We start from the raw sequence: 19,228 nt of genomic DNA, 5'->3' as shown, positions 1-19,228 counted from the left end.
CAACATTTTGGTGTCACAATCAATTAAAAAAAAAAATTGGAAACAACTTAGTGCCACTTTTTAAAAATATTTTTGTTTTAAATATATTTTAACTACTATAAAGTGTAAATCTGATGAAGAAACTCTAACTTAGGAGTAAGAAAAATTTTACTCATATTTTGCAATGTTGAAACTTGCCAAAGTAAAAAGTTAAAGGTGGACGTTTCATCTATAAGGAACTCGGACCCTTGTCACAAGTGACTGTATATATTTTCCTTAGTTTCATTTATTCATTGAACTGATTTATTTGGTTGAGTGGTTTTGAGTGTTTGTATGTGTGTGTGTGTGGATTCAGTGATAGGTTGTAAGTTCCAGTGATGAATATTCAGTATTGTTGAGTAAGCCATTCAAAGTATGTGGGTGTGCCAAGGAAAGTGCTTTGTTACCCGTGTGTGCCATAGTTAGCAGTATGAGCGATTAGTAGAGTATGAACATTTGCCAAATGCCTTCCAAAATTCCTTGCATGGGAGCGGCTTGGGGTTTTGCCTATGCTAAGCTGCTGCAGGCACTTGCTCGCCAGACACACGAGAGAGAGGACCTATTTTGTCCTGAAATTAGAATCATACAGCTTGTCTGATGTTATTGCCAGCTTTAGCCTGAACAGCCAACAATCACAGTTCTATACTGACAGTCTGTGGTATGCATATAAAGCTGACATTGTATGCAACTCCGAGAGAGTTTCGAAGATGCTAACTGTAAGTTTAAATTATTTTCTTTGCCCACTTTATTTCTTGTATTAATTAGAAGTGAAATTGATTTAATTGTAAAATCTGAGATTGAATTCTTTACTTGCTAAAAATGGTGCGGAATCTTAGTGGGATTTTGGCTTGTAAAATGTCTAATCTCAGATGGCACAAAGAATGGGGAGATGTTTCTACCGAGTAGAGTGAGCCTCGCACTACCCTGAGGAACTGAAGCTCTTGTCAAGGACCCCTACCTCTACCGGACCCCTTGGACCGGAATCTGAGTGATGCTGCATAGACAGTTGGCAGGCTGACAAGGACCTGGCGGCAGTCACCTTTATGATTGTATAAAATAACTGGCGAAATACCATTAACTTGATTTGGATTTTGAATGTGAGAGTGTAAATATTTTTAAATCAACAAGATTGAAAGAAGGATTAATAATTATTCAATTTTCCCGAAGATAAAATTTGATGTGGTATTGGTAATCTAAATGACTTGAGATTAATACAGAAAGAAAAGAAGGTTGACCTAAAATTGAAGAAGTGTTTGAACTAAAATTGAAGAAGTGTTTGAACCAAAATTGAAGAAGTGTTTTAACCAAAATTGAAGAAGTGTTTGAACCAAAATTGAAGAAGTGTTTGAACCAAAATTGGAAGAAGTGTTTGAACACAAATTAAAGAAGTGTTATTGAAAGAGTAAATTGTGATAGAAACAGAAAGGTTTCAATTTAAACAGAAGAGAAAATTGATAAACTTGAAGTGAATTACGATTTGTGAATTTTGAGGTCAAATTGAAGATACGGTGATTAATAAGCGAATCTAAGAAACGAATTGAGAAGTTTTGAGATTGAACAAAGATTTTGTGATTGAAGTTTAAGAAGTGAAAGTGTGAAAACACGGATAAATTGTTGATTTGAAGTTGTGAACTGTTACAAGTTGAGAATTAAGGTTATTAGAATTAATTGTGGTGATAAAACAATTAGTGTCAAACAAGGAGTGTTTGAGTTAAAGATTCACGAAATTTGAAGGAAAGTGCAGAAATTGAAAATTGGAGAATAATTAAGAGGTGAAGATTTGAGAATTGAAAATTTGAAGAATTGATAGATTTAATAGAATTGAGTGATAAATTTGACTTAAGTGATCAACCTAGATTGGACTTTGCCATTTTGTGGAATTGAATAATTGAATTACGGGTACAACTCATCTAGATATCGTGAGCTATTTTATTGATTAGATTTCTGAATGCATTGATTACTGAATTTTAGAAGCTCAAATAATTTTAGTGCAGCTCATGTAAAATCCTCTTTCTAATTGTGATGTCCCTTTTATAACTTTGAAATTGTAAATTTGGAGACGAATACTTGAGATTTTAAATTTTGTCTGGGCCCAAATTTCAGTTCGATCAGTTGAGTGTAATTTCTTATCATAGTTTTGGGAATTGTTAAATTTTGATAGTGAATAAGAGACAGTTTAAGTGAATACGTTTAAGAACCCAAGATTGAGTTGACCTTGTTTTTATTTGTCTGTGTCCCCATGTACTTAGCGTGTTCAGCTCCCTCTAAAATTATGTCCGTAGAAAACCTCTAAGAGGTAGTGTGACAACCCTAAACTCCACAGCCACCCCTTGGTTTCAGCTATGACTATTAACGGATATTTAAAGAGGTTGTGGAATGCTCGAAGACATTTCCGTCACTTTTCGGGTATATGTAGCCTAAGGTGTGATGAAATAAAAACGACTATTGTACTTTTGAGAGCTGTTTTTCAGGTCCTGTTTCGACCAAGCGTGCAATTTGTGTAAAAGTCGTCGTTGGGGGCAGCAAACAAAACATAGTAAATCGTGACGTAATAAACAGGACTTCCGATGCAGCGGAGGCCAAGTTCGGGCAAGGACCCTTAGTCGACTATATAGTGGTTGATTTGTGACGTACCTTACGCCTGCGCACTGATAGCAACGTGTACGGTGGCCCACAACTGTCACGGCAAGCGCAAAAGCGTCGCGGCAAGCGCAAAAGCGCCGCGGCAAGCGCAAAAGCGCCGCGGCAAGCGCAACAGCGCCGCGGCAAGCGCAACAGCGCCGCGGCAAACGCAAAAGCACCGCGGCAAAACAAAAAGCGCCGCGGCAAAACAAAAAGCGCCGCGGCAAAACAAAAAGCGCCACGGCAAAACAAAAAGCGCCACGGCAAAACAAAAAGCGCCGCGGCAAGCGCAAAAGCGCCACGGCAAGCGCAAAAGCGCCACGGCGAAAGCAAAAGCGCCACGGCGAAAGCAAAAGCGCCACGGGTTTATTGGGAAGGGGCGTAATCATACATGCCGCTACTACATCAAAAAATAAAATGGGAAGGAGAATGGCCGCCACCAGGAATTCTTATTAAGCACAGAATTTAATTCTTTGAGAAGTGATTTTATGGCTGAGAAAATAGCAAGGCCAAGGAAAACCGGTCAGTGCAAGCAACGTTCAGGAAATAAATCGTCGATATTAATTTGTTGTAGGATAATTCCAAGATTATTCCAAGAGGGTTGCTGCCGTGAATCAGAGTTTATAAAGGAGTGGGACTCACTATCAGCACCATCAGGGCCGTTCCTCATTTCTTTACATTTCGTGGGATGCAAAACAATTACGAGGACGGGAGGCTCTGTGAGCTGATGCATTTTTTTGAAGAGTTTTTTTTTCCTTCCGACTAGCATGCAGAGAAGAGTTCCGTTAATTTGAGCCTTAGTTCACCGGTGTGTATACCAGTGTAGGCACACAAGTGAGCTGCCCAGAGTGTATGAGTTAATTTTTTTTTTCTGTTTCAGTATATCATACACATCTAGGAAGTCAATTAAGGCTCTCCTGCAGGGCTGCGGTAGTGGGTGGGTAAGGCTTGTCAACACGTAACTCGCCCGCGGGCCCATTAGGTTAGAAATTCCCAGAGAGCGGGAATTTCAAAACTCTTCCCTGAACGTTGCTTGCACTGACCGATTTTCCTTGGCCTTGCTATTTTCTCAGCCATAAAATCACTTCTCAAAGAATTACATTCTGTGATTAATAAGAATTCCTGGTGGCGGCCATTCTCCTTCCCATTTTATTTTTTGATGTATAGTAGCAGCATGTATGATTAAGCCCCTTCCCAATAAACCCGTAGCGCTTTTGCTTTCGCCGTGGCGCTTTTGCGCTTGCCGTGGCGCTTTTGCGCTTGCCGTGGCGCTTTTTCTTTTGCCGCGGCGCTTTTTCTTTTGCCGCGGCGCTTTTTCTTTTGCCGCGGCGCTTTTTCTTTTGCCGTGGCGCTTTTGCTTTTGCCGCGGCGCTTTTGCTTTTGCCGCGGCGCTTTTGCGCTTGCCGCGGCGCTGTTGCGCTTGCCGCGGCGCTTTTGCGCTTGCCGCGGCGCTTTTGCGCTTGCCGTGGCGCTTTTGCTTTTGCCGTGACAGTTGTGGGCCACCGTAAACGTGCGAACGTCTCTCGTCAAACGCTGGTCAAAACGTCATCGCAAAACTTCTGGATCCTGGCTCTCTGCTAGCGTTATGAATGCGCGCGGCTATTGGTTACCAGCGAAGCAACCAGCCCCAGTAGGCTGGTTCTAAATAGTCGACTAGCGTAGTCAACCACCGTCGACTAGACAGAGTTCGGGCAAACATTAGTTAACCATTGGTCAACTATAGTCCTTGCACGAACTTAGCCGTAGTATAAACGAGTCCTGTTTATTACGTCACGATTTACTAAGCTTTGTTTGCTACCCCCAACGACGACTTTTGGGCCTGAATTCAGCGTCCGGAACCGAGACACGTTCTTACCACTGATCTCTATATAAAGACTGGATAGCGGCAGCCTCGACTAATACTCCAGGGGCGCATGCTCGTTCCTTACACTAACCCCTGGCTGTGATGATGACGTAAATGACGCTGAATGGCTATTCACAGCGTACTGCGCGGGCATTTCGATTTGAGGGGGTGCGTAAAATCTTGCTTCGTGTCATGCGTGCGTGACCTCGGGACAAGAAACTGAGGTCAAACGGGGCTTTGTGGGTGACACGGCCACTGACTGGTTGACCTTAAGTTTTTAACCTCATCGATTTAGATATCAAATTGGCCTATGCAGACCTCGTACGTGTATGAGCAGTTAATATTTATTTTTAGCAATATGAGAACCAAACACTCACCATCCATTCAATTCAATTTGACTTCATTATCCCTGGTGGTAAAATTTCCGTTCTGCCTTTTACGTTGAACAAGTTAATGAATACGTTCACAATTAAGAATAAATATCACACATAAATACAATAATTTACTGAAAATGAAAGATATATAAACACATGTATGCTATTTAAATTAAATAAAGATAAAATACTGTAAAATACCTTAAAAATGTGTTTAAAATTACATATGAGTACAATTAGAAACCATGATGGTCTCTTTAATAATATTTAGGGACTAACAATGTGAGGACCCGGAATTCACAGCGTGATAATGACCGGGGTTGGGGATGGCCGCTGTTACTGGACCTTCGGCTTGGTCCATTACAATGTAACAGCTGCCATCCCCCAACCCGGTCATTATATCACACTCTTAATATTCCCATTTGGTCATTATCACGCAGTAAAGACCGAGTCCGCACAATGTTATTGACAGGCAGCTAATGGTTGTGTTCTATTGTGTACATTTCCACTGGTACTGAATTATAAATCCTAATGGTAGCATTTTTACGCTGGGCCTACATTAGGGGAGGGGGGGGGGCGACGTTTGACACCTCGTAACAACACTTTAGATGGGGAGAGGAGTACCGCATTTGATGCTAGCATCTTCTTATGTGGTGATGTGGAATGGGGTTGCCGAGTACGAGTAATAAGGTTGCCGAGTACGAGTACGAGTACTTGAGTACTTCCGAGTAAAAGTACAGGTCTCTGAGTACGAGTATTACAATTCCGTTTACGATCGAGTACGAGTACTTGTACTTACTTCCGAGTATGAGTGCGGGTATGAGTACTTGTATATATTGACGATATTATGTCGTGATTTTTGTCACGAACAAATTCCAATTGGGCACAAAAGTGCCACAAATTCTTCACAGGTCGACATTTTTTGACTAGCGAACATGGACGGTACAACGTGCAACGTGCAGATTAGTGGTATAACGTACGTATACTACGCATATAGTGCTTCCTGACGTGACGTGACAATCCCAGGCCTGTATCAATGTATGTGGGCCTGACGCCGGAACCAGACTATGGGAGCCGTTTTCCAAACCCCGGCTTCGACTGTGTCTCTTTTTCCAATCATGCAGATTGACAACGTGGCTGGATCCGGATAGGGAGCCGAATCTTGGGTTCGGAAAACGGCCTTGCTCCAATCAACCAAGTTAATCGACCGACCATTTTGAGGGAACACCTCAGCGTTTTATGTACATGGTTGGCCATTGTGCCCACATACGGCAAAAGGGTCATTGTGCGTAAATGGCCCAGCCCCAATAGCACAGACCCATTCGCGGCTAGCTGTTACATGTAATATTGTATTTGTCGGGACGTGAGCAGAGGCAAGTCAGGGAACTGAAAGTATCGATGCAATTATAAGGCCGTGGTAAATCAAGCTTTACCCTTTGTCTCCGAGCACTGCTATTCGAGTATACGAGTACCTGGATGATCGAGCACAATTTCGACATGTCGAATACGAGTATTTTGCTGCCCGAGTACGTGTACCGTCATTTCGAGTACGAGTACTTTGACATTCGAGTATGAGCACAATTTCTCTAAAATAAGGTATACTCTGTATTCGAGTGCGAGTACCGATTACAAGTACCGATTACCAGCACTACAACACTGCCCCACCCCTATATCGTCGGGGTTAGAACTTAAGAACACCTGTTGTAAATAATCCAATGACTAACGTCAGCCCAACCGCCTAAGCCGATGAATCTTGGCGTGTCAGCCGGCGGTGTAGGGTCGGTCCACTCAAGATAAGCCGCCCTCTCGTGTTTGCCTAGGGCGAAGGTGCCGTGGTCGTACCGCAGCCAGAACCGACGCATCTCATCTCCGCTGACCACGCCGTCTGCTTCTGCGGGGATTCCGATCAAATCACCCTTGTCCCACTTTCTGCGAATGACCGTTAGTGTGTTGCCATACTTTCCTAGAACTGTGGAGAATGATTATTGTTGTTGGTTTGAGACATTTGAATTTTACACCTTCAACGGCGCACGGTATGCACGGCACCCAATGATGGTTTGAAGGATATTTCTTTGTCCCCCCTCCCCCTCCCCCTGGTGACCGCGAACAAGAAACTCTGTCCGGGGGAAAGCTTTACCTAGGTTTATCTTCCCCGTTAGGTAATTATATCCCCTTACCCAACGGAAAGTTTGTCCCCTGGTAAATTTGTCCTTGTGGAGCCCAGTGCACACTTTTCCGATTTAAACAGTTGTATCATCGGATCATCGGGGTCATCGCACAGTACACTCTAAAAACTCCTGGATCAAAATTTTGACCATTTCTGTAGGTCAGATTTTATTGACCCATTTTGTGTCATTATGACCCTACAAATGGTCATTCACTGTGAAAATAGCTGACAATTTACAGGTCAGAAATAGTTCACTCCATTATGGATCATTTTTAACCCTGACGTCTTGGTCATAATTTACCATAACCCGTTTTGTGTCAAATTGACCGTTACAATGGTCATTTACTAAGATTTGATTTTGATAATTTCCGGGTCAAATATTGCCAACCCATTTACATGTCATTTTAACCCATCCGTGTCATTATTGCCAACTCGTTTATATGTCATTTTAACCCATATCCGGGTCACATATTGCCAACCCATTTATATGTCATTTTGACCCATCCGGGTCATCATTGCCAACTCGTTTATATGTCATTTTAACCCATATCCGGGTCACATTTTTCCCAACCCATTTATATGTCAATTTGACCCATCCGGGTCATTATTGCCAACTCGTTTATATGTCATTTAAACCCATGTCCGGGTCACATTTTTCTCAACCCATTTATATGTCAATTTGACCCATCCGGGTCATTATAGTTGCCAACCCATTTTTATGTCATTTTAGCCGTGCCGGCGCGGGTGATTGCCATCTATCCTCTGTACAAATGAGCCATACCTCTGGGTCATAATTTTGTGTTACCCATTTTCGGTTAGTTTTGCGACCCATTGTTTAGTGGGTCTAAGGGGATCATTATGAATTAGTATTGTACTGTTGTAGGTGAGCGAAAAAAAGCGCAGTTTGTAGGTATTCACTTGTTTTGTGGGTTTTTTTTTGGTTCTGCCTCGGTGCATTGTCAAGTGTGGTGTCATCCCACGAGAAGAATCCGTGGGATGTTTGACTTTTTAAAAAAAATATGACAATTTTGGGGGTTGAAAATACTTGCAGAAAAATGTCTTTGGCTTGACGCCAACTTTTTTGGCGCCCCTCTTTTTGATTTGCCAAGAATTTATGCAAATAAGGAGTCTCAACTACTTTCAACCAATGAAAGCTTCGCGCTGCAGCTGCCGCTGCCGTGCGCGCGGTATATAGCATGCAGGAGGGCGCGATAGATCGATATCAGCAGTGCGTGCATATAGCATGCAACATACAGAGGCCATCATGTCCGTCCGGCTTCAATCCAAGTAGGCCTACTACAACTTCGTCACGGAAAATAAAGTGAATTGGGTCAATCTAGTTCGTTTAAAGGTACAGGTACAGGTAAGAATGTTGTGAACGTAATTTAATTGATTGAAAAGGCTGGCCTCATATAGGCCTGCCGGGGAGTAAAGTAGGCCTATAGTTTACTTATCATGCTGGTCAGCAGGCCTCAGCCATCGTTCCAGCCCGATAGGTAGGCAATGCCTACTTTAAATTTAGTTTCATCAAAACTTAAACTGTTGCAATGTTGTAGATTTGTATCTACGATTAACCTTTTAAAACATTTGTCAAAGCTGTCATATATGGGCATTGATTACAGGAGGGAGAGAGTAGCCTTTTCATATTTCATCGACTCCTTTTTTCATGTAGCATGCCTTTTTGGAGGATTTTTCATTGGTAAATCGTTTTGTAGCCTTCGGAAAACGAAAAAATTACACCATTCATTCCTTAGCCAAATTCACAAAACCACACATCAAAATGCATGTGCCAATGGGCAGTTTGTAATAGTTAAGATGATGCATGACCTGCATGATGATCATCTTTCCAAACCCGAAACAAATCTCGTGAGATATCGGCCTAAAAACGCAACTACGTCACATGACTCAGACCAAGATGGCCGCGCCCTGTGTTACTGACTGCTGAGTGCCGAGTGTTGGCTCTGATGATTGTATTCGTAGGCCCCTATGTCGTTTTCATTACACTGCAGTACAGTCCAGGCATGAGAATAATCCTGTTTCAAATAGGAATTCATGTTTGTTTGTTGCCCAAATTTCCGCCATTTTCCCACGTTTTGTTTTGTTTTGAGCTAGGCCTAATCATGATCTAGATCTGACCGAGTGGTCATGGTGGTGGCGTCCAGCATGCATCATATCATGTACATAATTGCGTGTGCATGGCGTGTATTCTTTTGGTAGTCCTTTGGCATTGTAGCCTTTAGTTTAGGGAAAGGGAGGTACCGTAGTCCAGTAAATTTGCCACATTTATGGGGCTAAGGATATTAAGTGCGTGGAGTTAGGCCTATCATTTTTTTTATCTTGCCCAGGTTCAAGATTCAAGAAGACATTTAGGCCAATTAAAAAAAAACATGTTAAGTGACGGACTTTAGTGTCCTGCCTTTTTGAAAAAAAAAGGAAGCTCGAGGCCCGGGCTATTTTTCAAGAGGGCTGCCAGTTGTTGTTTTTGTTAAATGGCCGCAATTGGACTCAGGAAATTATATGGGCTAGATGCAACAGACAAAGAGGCTAAAATGATGTCACTGTTTAAAATTTATCAAATTTGTTTGTGTTTAAAATAAAATAATAGTAAAAAGGAGGCGGCCTCCAAAAAGGAAGCAGGCGGGGACGCTTAACGTGTTTTTTTTGTTATCTGGCCTTATTCCATTCTCCTTTTGCAAAACACATTGAACATTGTAATAAACAAAAATAATGTACGCTTGGAACAAATTTTATGCAATAAGAATTATTTACAAGAGAAAAGAAAGAACATGAGGCTGAATCCCGGTTTTCTTCAGAATGGCACCATGCCAGATGAAACATCTTCACAGTGTGTTTGCACAGGAAGTGTGAACTACAGTCTACACCTTGTTTATGTTAAAATATTTACAGTGGTTTCCTTTTCTTTCAGAACAAACAACCTCAAAAAAACCAAAGCTTTGATTCTGAAATTCTGTCTAATTTAGTTTTCATATTTTTGGTTTGTATTTATAAAGTCAACTCCTATATGTTTGCTGTTTTTACTTTGAAATTACAGAGAATGCAGTCGACGAGGAAATTTTGTCCTTCATGACACATGCAAGGACTCCCTGAAAAAAACTCATCCCTCGGTCAGACATCGCACGAAGTTCCTCACAGAACTTAACCCCGCGCAGCGTTTACAAGAAATGTGTATCAGGAGGCGCCACCTGCGTACCCTTGGGACGCAGGTACTTCCCCCGCTACGCAAGACCCTATCCATGTCAAAAGGACACAAAAACATGTGCCAGACCCTCTCCAGGCAGTTGCCAGACAGGGCACTTAAAAGATAATTGACTGGCGGCTGTGGTTTGCGGCTATGAAGGGAGATGGCTGTGTCAAGTTACAGGTGTTTGTATATGTTTCAATGAGACTTGGCAGGAGGCCTGGTCCCAAGGTTGTTGACACGGCTTGAGTGTAGCCCTGGCTGCAAAGTTCATTGAACCAGCTGATTTGGCATAGGTTGAATGAGGATTGATGGAAGGTGACCGTCATTGGCCCTCAATTTGTTTTTTGTTTTTTCAAAAAATTCGGTCACCTGCGTACCCACGGTACGGAGGTCACTCTGCGCAGGGTTTTAAGAAGGACTTAAAGATGGACTTCAGGTAACTACGGAGCATGTACACGTAGGTCTATAATTACATTGAATTTTACCATAGACCGTGGGTTCACTACCAGTACTCAGTATTATGGTCATGATATACGGAACATTCCGGACTTATGTGTGTATGCACAAAAAAACATTTTATGCAGCACCACCAATTGGTTTTAACATTGTTCTAGCAAAGTGGACAATACATAACCCTGGAAACAGTTGGTCACTTCCCTATACAAAATGTTTCCAGGGTCTGTTTCTTTATTCTTTTTTTTTCCTTGTTAGACAGAATACTCTGTCGAAATAAAACTATAAATAAATATATTAATAAATAAAACATTCACCGTGCCTACATATTGAAAAATTGATGCAAGGTTCTTTTGCATTATTCTATCCCGTTGAACATTAAGTCAGTGAGCAGATGTTTGTCTGCACTTCCAATGATGCAATGTTTATTTGACCATCCTCTCTGAACTTATAAAATGGAAAATTATTCTAATTACCAGATGATGCTCGGAAAAACCTGGCCATCATGGTGCTTCCATGTATCCGGCCAACTGGGTCGCAATGTTTGCAGGGGAGAACTTCACACTGCAGCAATGAGGATGCAATGCGATCATTTGTGGATTGCCAACCAGTAAGTGCAAAATAGTTTGCAATATTGAAGTGAACACCCACAACTTAGCTTAGGGACTAGGACTAGGGGCTAGTTATAGCAGACTACAATATTTAGCCTACTTGTGGTCCTTTTTGCAATCCTGGAAAAGTCGACAAAAGCATTAATTATTGTGTCTTCCTCACTTCGGTCATGGCAGTAACAATGATTGCTGTTCAAGCCCGCCTCACACCAATGTGTGAGCAACTTGAAGGATTCTACAATAAATTAGAAAATTACAAGATAAATTCTGTAACTGTTTGTGGAATATGGTTTTGGTCCTTTTCACACCTGTCCAAGTTTGGCAACATTAACATTGATCCATAAATACCTTGGTTAGGCCCAAAAATTTAGTTCTGCATGGCATGGCATTCGAAAATAGGGTAGGTAGATAAGGAAGGGTTTTTTTGCCAATTTCTTTTGTACAATCACATGGAGGTGTCTGCGTAGAGTCAAGGGGAAAAGGTAGAACAATTGATGGTTTTTGGCATTTCTTTTTCTAAATTTCCCCATAAAAAAATTAGGGTAGGGCCGGGCTGTCAGAATAAGGTAGGTAGGGAAACCGGTGGCAGAACTATTTTTGGGGCCTTATTATTCATCAACACTATTAAAAACAGAGCACTGAAACTTTAGTGTGTAAACTGCTTGTAAGCAAGAGCTCAACGGAATTTTGAACGTCAACGATAAGTTAGATGGCATTTAAATTTAAATGTGAATTTAATTTTGGACGGTTTGAAATGGCTGCACTGCAGCTGGATGGACCATTATGATCAGGCCAAAAAATACCATGCCATGTATTAATCGGAAGCACACTTGCTTTTTGTGTGAGTCCATTATTGTGCGCATGTGGATCAACTTTTGCAGTGCTACAATAAATAGTGATTTAAGGTCAAAAATTGTCGACTATAAGATAAGCACTTGTTATGCCTGTCTTCTTTTTTGGGGGGCCAATCCAACTCCAATTGATTTGTCTGAAGCATCGCCTAGTGAAATGATAATTGTTGTATATTTTACTGTTAACTGTTCACTTGAATTAAAAACCTGAAAGTCGTCTTCTCTTTTAACACAGATGGTACCCAACACCCCAACTATCTTGGAGACGAAGAAGCAGAAGCAGCGAATTCTTCTGCTATAAGGGAACCCAGAACAGGTATTCTTGTTGTGGAGCTAAAGGTTATTGAACAAGGATTCCTCATGAAAGCTTTGGACGTCTGTTTTAAGTTGTTTTATGTTCTGGGTTTGTCTTACCCTTGGCAGTACCTGTCCACCTGGGAGTTTTCCCAGATGGCCGTTTATGGTCTTGGTAAAGGGAAGGGAAAAGAAACCACATCTTGTATTGTGCGCTCTTTGCGAGCGTTCCTGAATACTCAGACAAGGAATTAAAGCCAAGGACACAATTGTTAACAATACTATCAGCAATGGACAGTTCTTTCCAGAAATTAGTAAGACATTAACACTCGAACTGGAACTATATACATGTACGATACAGATGGAAATAACAAATCACAATTTGTTTAACCTCACTTATGGGACCATAAAACAAGAATTCCCGTTCACAAATATCTTTCTTTGTACAAAACTGCCTAAAAAAAAGGGGGGGATATATTTGTGTTGACCCATGGTTATACACTGCCATGTTAACTTCTGTTTGAGAGTGGGTTTTGGAGTTTTTTCCCCATGTTTTTCCATTGGCCATTTTAAGGGACTTGCATCTTTGGTTTTGCTTTTGGCATGCGTGCAGAAGCATGACTGTTTGCATAGTGCTAAAGAATGTGCTCGAAACATGAGTTGCAAAATACATTTAAGTTGGAAACAAAATGTGACTTTGTTTCCCCTGGTTGTAAGTGTGTGTTTTTTGGTGTGTTTTTTTAATAAAAGACACAGTCTTGGTTACCACTTTTTCATATTATACGAATTATGTGGAAAAGATTATCACCATTTTAAGAATACAATGTTCATTTTAAGAACAAGTGTTTAATATATGGATTACATTGAGCCTTTATATTGAGTTTAAACGGTTAAAGATCAGATGGAAACCAAGTGGAAACATATAGGTTATTGTGTAATGTGAACCTCGAAAATGATTAGTTGGTCTTTACATGATCAATAGAGTAACTGAATGAAGACGCACGAATTGCCAATATAGTTTCAAATGAATTTGAACTTTTACATAATGCTTTCTTATTCAGCAATTGCAGCTCTCATACTCATTTCTAAGATACATGTAGCTAATATCAAGGGAAAAATCAACCAAGTAAGTTTCAAGTATTTTTTCATATTAAGAACTAATGGTGTCATGAGTGTTTGCCCTTCTGCCAAATGTGTTGGAAGGGCAAATGATGGGCGTGCATTGTTAGCAGGTAAACGAGTCAATTGTGTCTTTCTGACATTCTGGTGCTATGTAAAGTATTTTTCTTTGACACAAAAGGGTTCACACAAAAACGAATGCCATCATGTTTTCCAGTGACCACATTAGACTGTATGTACATTGTGATTTACAATTATTTGCAACTTTAAAGGGATGTGTCGTGTAGTTAAAATTTCTCACTTAACAATGACAATAATGTTTTTCTATAAGCAGTATTTGAGATGACAGACAGGATTAACATGTAAACACTGAGTGAAATAAAATAAGAATGTGCTCAGCCAAGTGCTCTGAAAAATTAATTTCTGTTCTTTTTCTTTGCATTCCAAGATTTCAATGTCTTGGACTTTGCTGTATTGTGAGGTAAGCGGCATTCCTTGTTTAAAGAAGACACATTTGTTCTACCTGCTTCATTTTTCCATGAAGCAAACAATTGAAAATCCTCCTATTTAAAGGAATGCAAGCTTCTCTCAACAACATGATGCTAAATTTACTTGAAGGCAGGTGCACACTTCGTGCATTAAGCAGAACTCAATCAAATCTGACATGATCAAATTCGCAGGGAAATAGTTAATAGTTTGAAATTCATTGAAATTCTGCAAATATTTGCCGTCTTCCATTGTTAACGTCACAAATTTTAATTCACCTTTAAGTGTGAAGCAGCCTTTACCACTTTTGTGGTTGTTTGAAAGTTGTTATAAATGTTGACCCAGTAATTTAGTTAGGTTTGATGCAGGATCGAGGTTAAATTTTAACCAAGTTGCTGGTTGGATATTGACTCACGAATGGGGTTAACCCTCGACCCAGTTGCATCGTTGAATTTTGACTCGGATATGGGGTTAAGATTTGACCCAGATTTGGGTTTAACTTCGACCAAGTTGCCGGGTTGAAGCTTGACCCAGATATGGGGGTTAAGATTTGACCCAGGTTTGGGTCTAAGATTTGACCAAGTTGGCGAGTTGAATCTTGACCCGAATATTGGGGTTAAAGATTTGACCCAGGTTTTGGGTCTAAGATTTGACCAATTTGCCGGGGTTGAATCTTGACTCTAGAATGGGGTTAATTCTTTGACCCGAATTCCGGGTAGTGATTTGATCCAGTTATGGGGGTCGTCAATTGACCCAATTTACTGGTAAAAACTTTCTGACCAAGCAATCCAGGTCATTTTGACTCCAAATTAGTCGTGCTGATCCGGATGCGGAATTTTGGTCAAAATTGACCCGTTTTGGGTCAGTTTTGACCCAGGAGTTTTAAGAGTGTAAAGAGGTGTGCGCTGAAAACTCGGACCGATCTGACCGTACACCAGGCGCCTGGATGAAATCAAATATGTCACCGGAAAGGTGTGCGGGCTGCACTCCGATTTCACCGGACACGATATTAATGTTAACCAATCAGATGCACAAAGAAAGACACCTGATTAAAAATTGACGGCTTCCACTTTGCCATCATGTGACTGGCCATCGTGTGCATGGGCGTTGCGAGGGGGAGGGGGCAAGGGGGGAGGGTCGCTTGCCTTCCCCCTGGAAAAGGGGGAAGGGAAAACAAAAGGAAACAGAGGTGCAAGCCATATTGCTGTTTATTTGATGGGGGTAGGACAAATGTTCCCCTGCCCACACTCGGAAAATGATAAAATGAGAAAATGTTTAAAAGGTGAAGAAACTTGGCGAAAAAGAATTGTCTTTGCACCCCCGGAAAAAAATCCTGGCGACGCCCATGATCGTGTGACTGACCATCATGTGACCGATTATACAGGGTGAGTCAAAAAAAGGAACCCAAATGTCGGGGCCATTGTTTTAGAGAAATTTGGAATGTAACATTTTCAAAATCTATTATGTAAAAGCTCAATTCGTGAGCATTCTTTTAGTACAAGAATCATTATATCACTCATATACTTTTTAAGATACGGACTTTTAAATACAACCACCGTTTTAAAGATCTGTCCACGGATCACAAAAAAGGTAAGTTTTCTTTCAGCAAAACGAAAACAAATCACACAGGGATGTGTGTGAATTGTTTTCGGTTTGCTGAAAGAACGCACAACGTAGATTATGCATTGGCTCCACGTCCATGCACACAATGTGTATTTACTGACCCTCTTTTGTTTGCACACTAACTTTTTAGGAAGACCTCCCATACGTTTTGTGCACGATCGCCAAATTGTGGACCCTATTGTCGTCTACTGGTCAACGTCCCATATTGAATACAAAACATACTCACCCACACACAGACATGGCAAGTTTGTATACACCTGCAACCCCCCCCCCCCCCCCAACGTCCTAATCCTTTGTTTGTACTTTAACTTTTTAGTACCGGCAGCTCTCATAATGGTTTTGTACACGAATCTCCCTCGTGGACCTATTGACAATCGTGGACCCTATTGTCCTCTATTGTTCAAGGTTTACAATTTGAAGGCGTATACATGTACACAGACACACACCCCGCCTTACCTTACACTGTACATCCCTTTGTATAAATTTTGTGATGTTAAGAACAACCAGAAAAAACTGACTCATTTTACTCGCACTGTGAACCCCCTTTTTTTTTCAACCCAATTTGTTTTATCATGATTTCCTGGAGTGTTCCTCTTCATTTTACGACTAATAAACTTAACTCAAAATGCCTCCAGAGAGTTCACCTCTAGTTGGCTCGCTTCCGGACCCCCTGAATAGCTAGACGTGCAAACATTCTAAAATGCGCAATTATTTTTGGAACATAGATTTCTAAAGAAAATGGACCTCGAAAAAGGCTATTGTAAAATGTCCATCCCCATCTTTATTAAAAGTAAGCGTGTAACGGATCAACTCAACTTTTAAATTGTATTCAAATAATAAGGGAATAGTTCGAATAAATAGCAGCAAGTCCGAACAATTTTTTTTGTTTTTATTTTCTTCAGGGAACATTTTACTTTCTTGAGCCCATGGAGACCTGAATGATTTTCATCAATTCTTGAGGTGCGCACGCGCAGTTGGGCTACCGAAATATTCCAGCCGTTGCTCGTACGTACCCACTTCGTAGTTGATGCCAGCGTGTGTGTCATCCACAGATAGACTCACAATGGCGTCTGCGTTGATCTGGACCGCAAAATCCAAGACGAATTCACCATCGAACGCGGGAAAAGGGAACACATGGTTCAAATATGTACCACTTGTGAACGTGTTGGTACACACTGAAAAACAAACAAAACAAAAACCCAGAAAAAGTGAGTAAACAAAATACTAAATGAGTAAAAACACTTGTATTTACTAAATGTTGGGTTTTCCAATTCATCGACGCACTATATAAATACCATATACTACGGGATGCATGACGGCTTGTGAAATAAATTCACAAGCCGACTTGGCGACTTAACATTTTTATTGCGGGGGCATCGAATTTATTGAAGAGCGTTGAGAACGCACCTGTAATTAATGAGGCGATTCATGCGACTCATAATAGCAGGCAGTAGACTGAGCAGCTGCTGCTTATTAATAACGAAAAATACCGTGTAGATGGACTGAAACATATCGATTTGGGGCTTACCGATTTTTGGACTATAGACATTTATAGTGGTGCCTGTCAAGTCTGCACAATAGTCATTTATTGTATAACGCTTCAGGTTTTAGGTTTTTTCCATACCATAAAATGAGTTGATAGGGAAAAACTTTAAGAGAACTTGAAATAATAGGATGGGGAGGTCAGACAAGAAGCCGAAGCTTGTACTGGATCTGCCCCCCTTCACAAAGAAAATATGTAGTTCTACAACTCATGATTAATCAAAGGAGATATTAATAATAAATAAAAGATGCAACTACATTAACTTCATGACCTAATAAAGTTACAAAGAAAACTGAATACCGTGAAGGGATCGAGTGTTAAAATTAGTGTTAAAAGTATTAATAATGGTTTTTAATGGTTTTTACATTTCTGTAAACTACGAACGTTAATACTTAATGTTTACAAATACTTTGGAAAACTTACTCAAAAGAAAATAGGTTTTAAACAGTCAAGTTCATTTTAATATTAAGCAGGCAACCGCACGCTCTGAGACGTGTGAATTATAGCCGTTAGCGCCATTATACCAACAGTTTGACCTTTAATTTCCTAATTGGGAATGCGAACACACGTCACCCTCTCAATGCTTGAGTGCGTGTGGCATGGCGGTTTACTCTCAGCTTTTAAGATTATTGGTATAACGTACACCTTATGATTTCACAAACGAAAAACGAGAAAAGCGCACCTCGTTTAGAGCATACTTAGTTCTCGTTTTACAACCTAATGGCTGATCGGTGAATGTCCATTAGAAAATATTAAAGGTGATACAAAGTCCATTGACATGTCACGGTCTTTATAACAAATTCACAAATGATTGGTAACACCGACAAAACACGCTACCATGTGATCATTTCACGATGGACAATGCTCCGGGTAATGACGAATGGAGCTAACAAATTGTTCTGCCATGAATGTTCTCCTTGAGCGTGTGAATGTACGTGGTGTACGCGTGCCGGGGTTGGTAACCAAAGTCTTTTCATAGATGCTATGCGCTAACTAAATCTATAGCACCAATTCAAAATGGTAATTGAGGAAGCAAAGACGACACCGTAACGAAACTTGGGTTTCGGTAATAGCCCTGCCTGTAAACTCACCTGAAGTGATAGTGTAGCAGGTATAATCCGCTGTCTCCCCTACGTCTTCAGAAGCGGCTTCCACAGCAGCATCTTCCAACAGACACTGCTTGGTCGTCGGCTCATAGCAGAACTGAGTACACGCGGTATCTTTCGCGCATCCCGCGGCACATCGCCGCTTGGATCCCCGTAAAGACGAGGCGAAAACATGGTGCGGAGTAGCGCCGTGATCGAGCACTTCGAATTCGAAAGAACGATTTAATGCCGGCTCAGCCAACGACATATTGGCCCCGAGAATTTCGCAACCGACTATCACAACAATAAGGAATACACTTCTCATGTCTTTGCGTCTTCAGTGCTTTCTCGTGTTTACTGCTAGAATCAACTGATTACCCTACTAAAACGGTCCCGTGTACAAGGCCTGTAAAACCTGTGAGTCTGAAGTAATGTAACGTTGCCAACCACTGATCTGCATACCTATTGGCTGTTATAATTGGTGTCACCGTCCTTCAAAATTATTACCACTTCAAAATTAGTGATAGAGAGTTTGTTTGTAGACATCGTATTACTACGCCGAAATAAACGAGGTGCACGTGGAAATAATACAAAGTGATTTTTCATTCAATTTATATTAAAGTTTGGTAGAAAAATAAAATGGTTGTAAATTGCTTCACCGAAATCAAAAATGATAGCTAATGTGTCAACAGAGGGCACTGTTTGAGTTAACTGATGCGCGTACTCTATTGTCATCTGGTCTCCATATTAAAAAAGGCTTGCGAGTTTAACCCTAAAAGGGCCGGGTTATTTTGACCATCTCTCAGCCGGGGGGGGGGGGGGGTATTCCGCCGCCCTAAATTCTCGGCCATCGAGTGACGAACATTTTTGAAACTCGGTACATGCAAAGAGCAACTCATCATGAACATGCCCAAGAAATGTCATGACTATAGGTCAA

At 41.0% G+C, this 19,228-nt stretch overlaps 1 protein-coding gene and 1 long non-coding RNA gene across 2 annotated transcripts; one reads left to right on the top strand and one right to left on the bottom strand.

Moving 5' to 3' along the window:
- The first annotated feature begins 268 nt into the window (after window positions 1–268).
- On the top strand, window positions 269–2,220 carry LOC119727015. The gene is made up of 2 exons (XR_005270881.1): window positions 269–734; window positions 888–2,220. It is a non-coding gene; the product is annotated as an uncharacterized LOC119727015 (long non-coding RNA).
- Window positions 2,221–6,545: 4,325 nt separating this feature from the next.
- LOC119732400 lies at window positions 6,546–18,734 on the bottom strand. The gene is made up of 3 exons (XM_038205893.1): window positions 18,298–18,734; window positions 16,647–16,838; window positions 6,546–6,826 (listed from the first exon to the last, which is right to left on the bottom strand). The coding sequence occupies exons 1-3, from the start codon at window positions 18,614–18,616 to the stop codon at window positions 6,546–6,548; spliced, it is 792 nt and encodes a 263-aa protein (XP_038061821.1). The 5' UTR covers window positions 18,617–18,734.
- Between the last annotated feature and the right edge of the window lie 494 nt (window positions 18,735–19,228).

Source organism: Patiria miniata, unplaced genomic scaffold (assembly GCF_015706575.1).
Source record: "Patiria miniata isolate m_02_andy unplaced genomic scaffold, ASM1570657v1 HiC_scaffold_1, whole genome shotgun sequence".
NCBI classification, from domain to species: Eukaryota; Metazoa; Echinodermata; class Asteroidea; order Valvatida; family Asterinidae; genus Patiria; species Patiria miniata.
Note: the sequence above shows the minus strand (reverse complement) of the source record. Positions and strands in the feature narration are given on the sequence as shown.

What these genes read in the sequence shown, in the direction of transcription:
- LOC119732400 (XM_038205893.1), bottom strand. Translation starts at nt 18,616, where the DNA reads ATGAGAAGTGTATTCCTTATTGTTGTGATAGTCGGTTGCGAAATTCTC. An exon ending in CTGCTACACTATCACTTCAG is followed by an intron (nt 16,839 to 18,297) that starts GTGAGTTTACAG and finishes TTTGTTTTTCAG; the next exon opens with TGTGTACCAACACGTTCACA. An exon ending in GCAACGGCTGGAATATTTCG is followed by an intron (nt 6,827 to 16,646) that starts GTAGCCCAACTG and finishes CATTCTCCACAG; the next exon opens with TTCTAGGAAAGTATGGCAAC.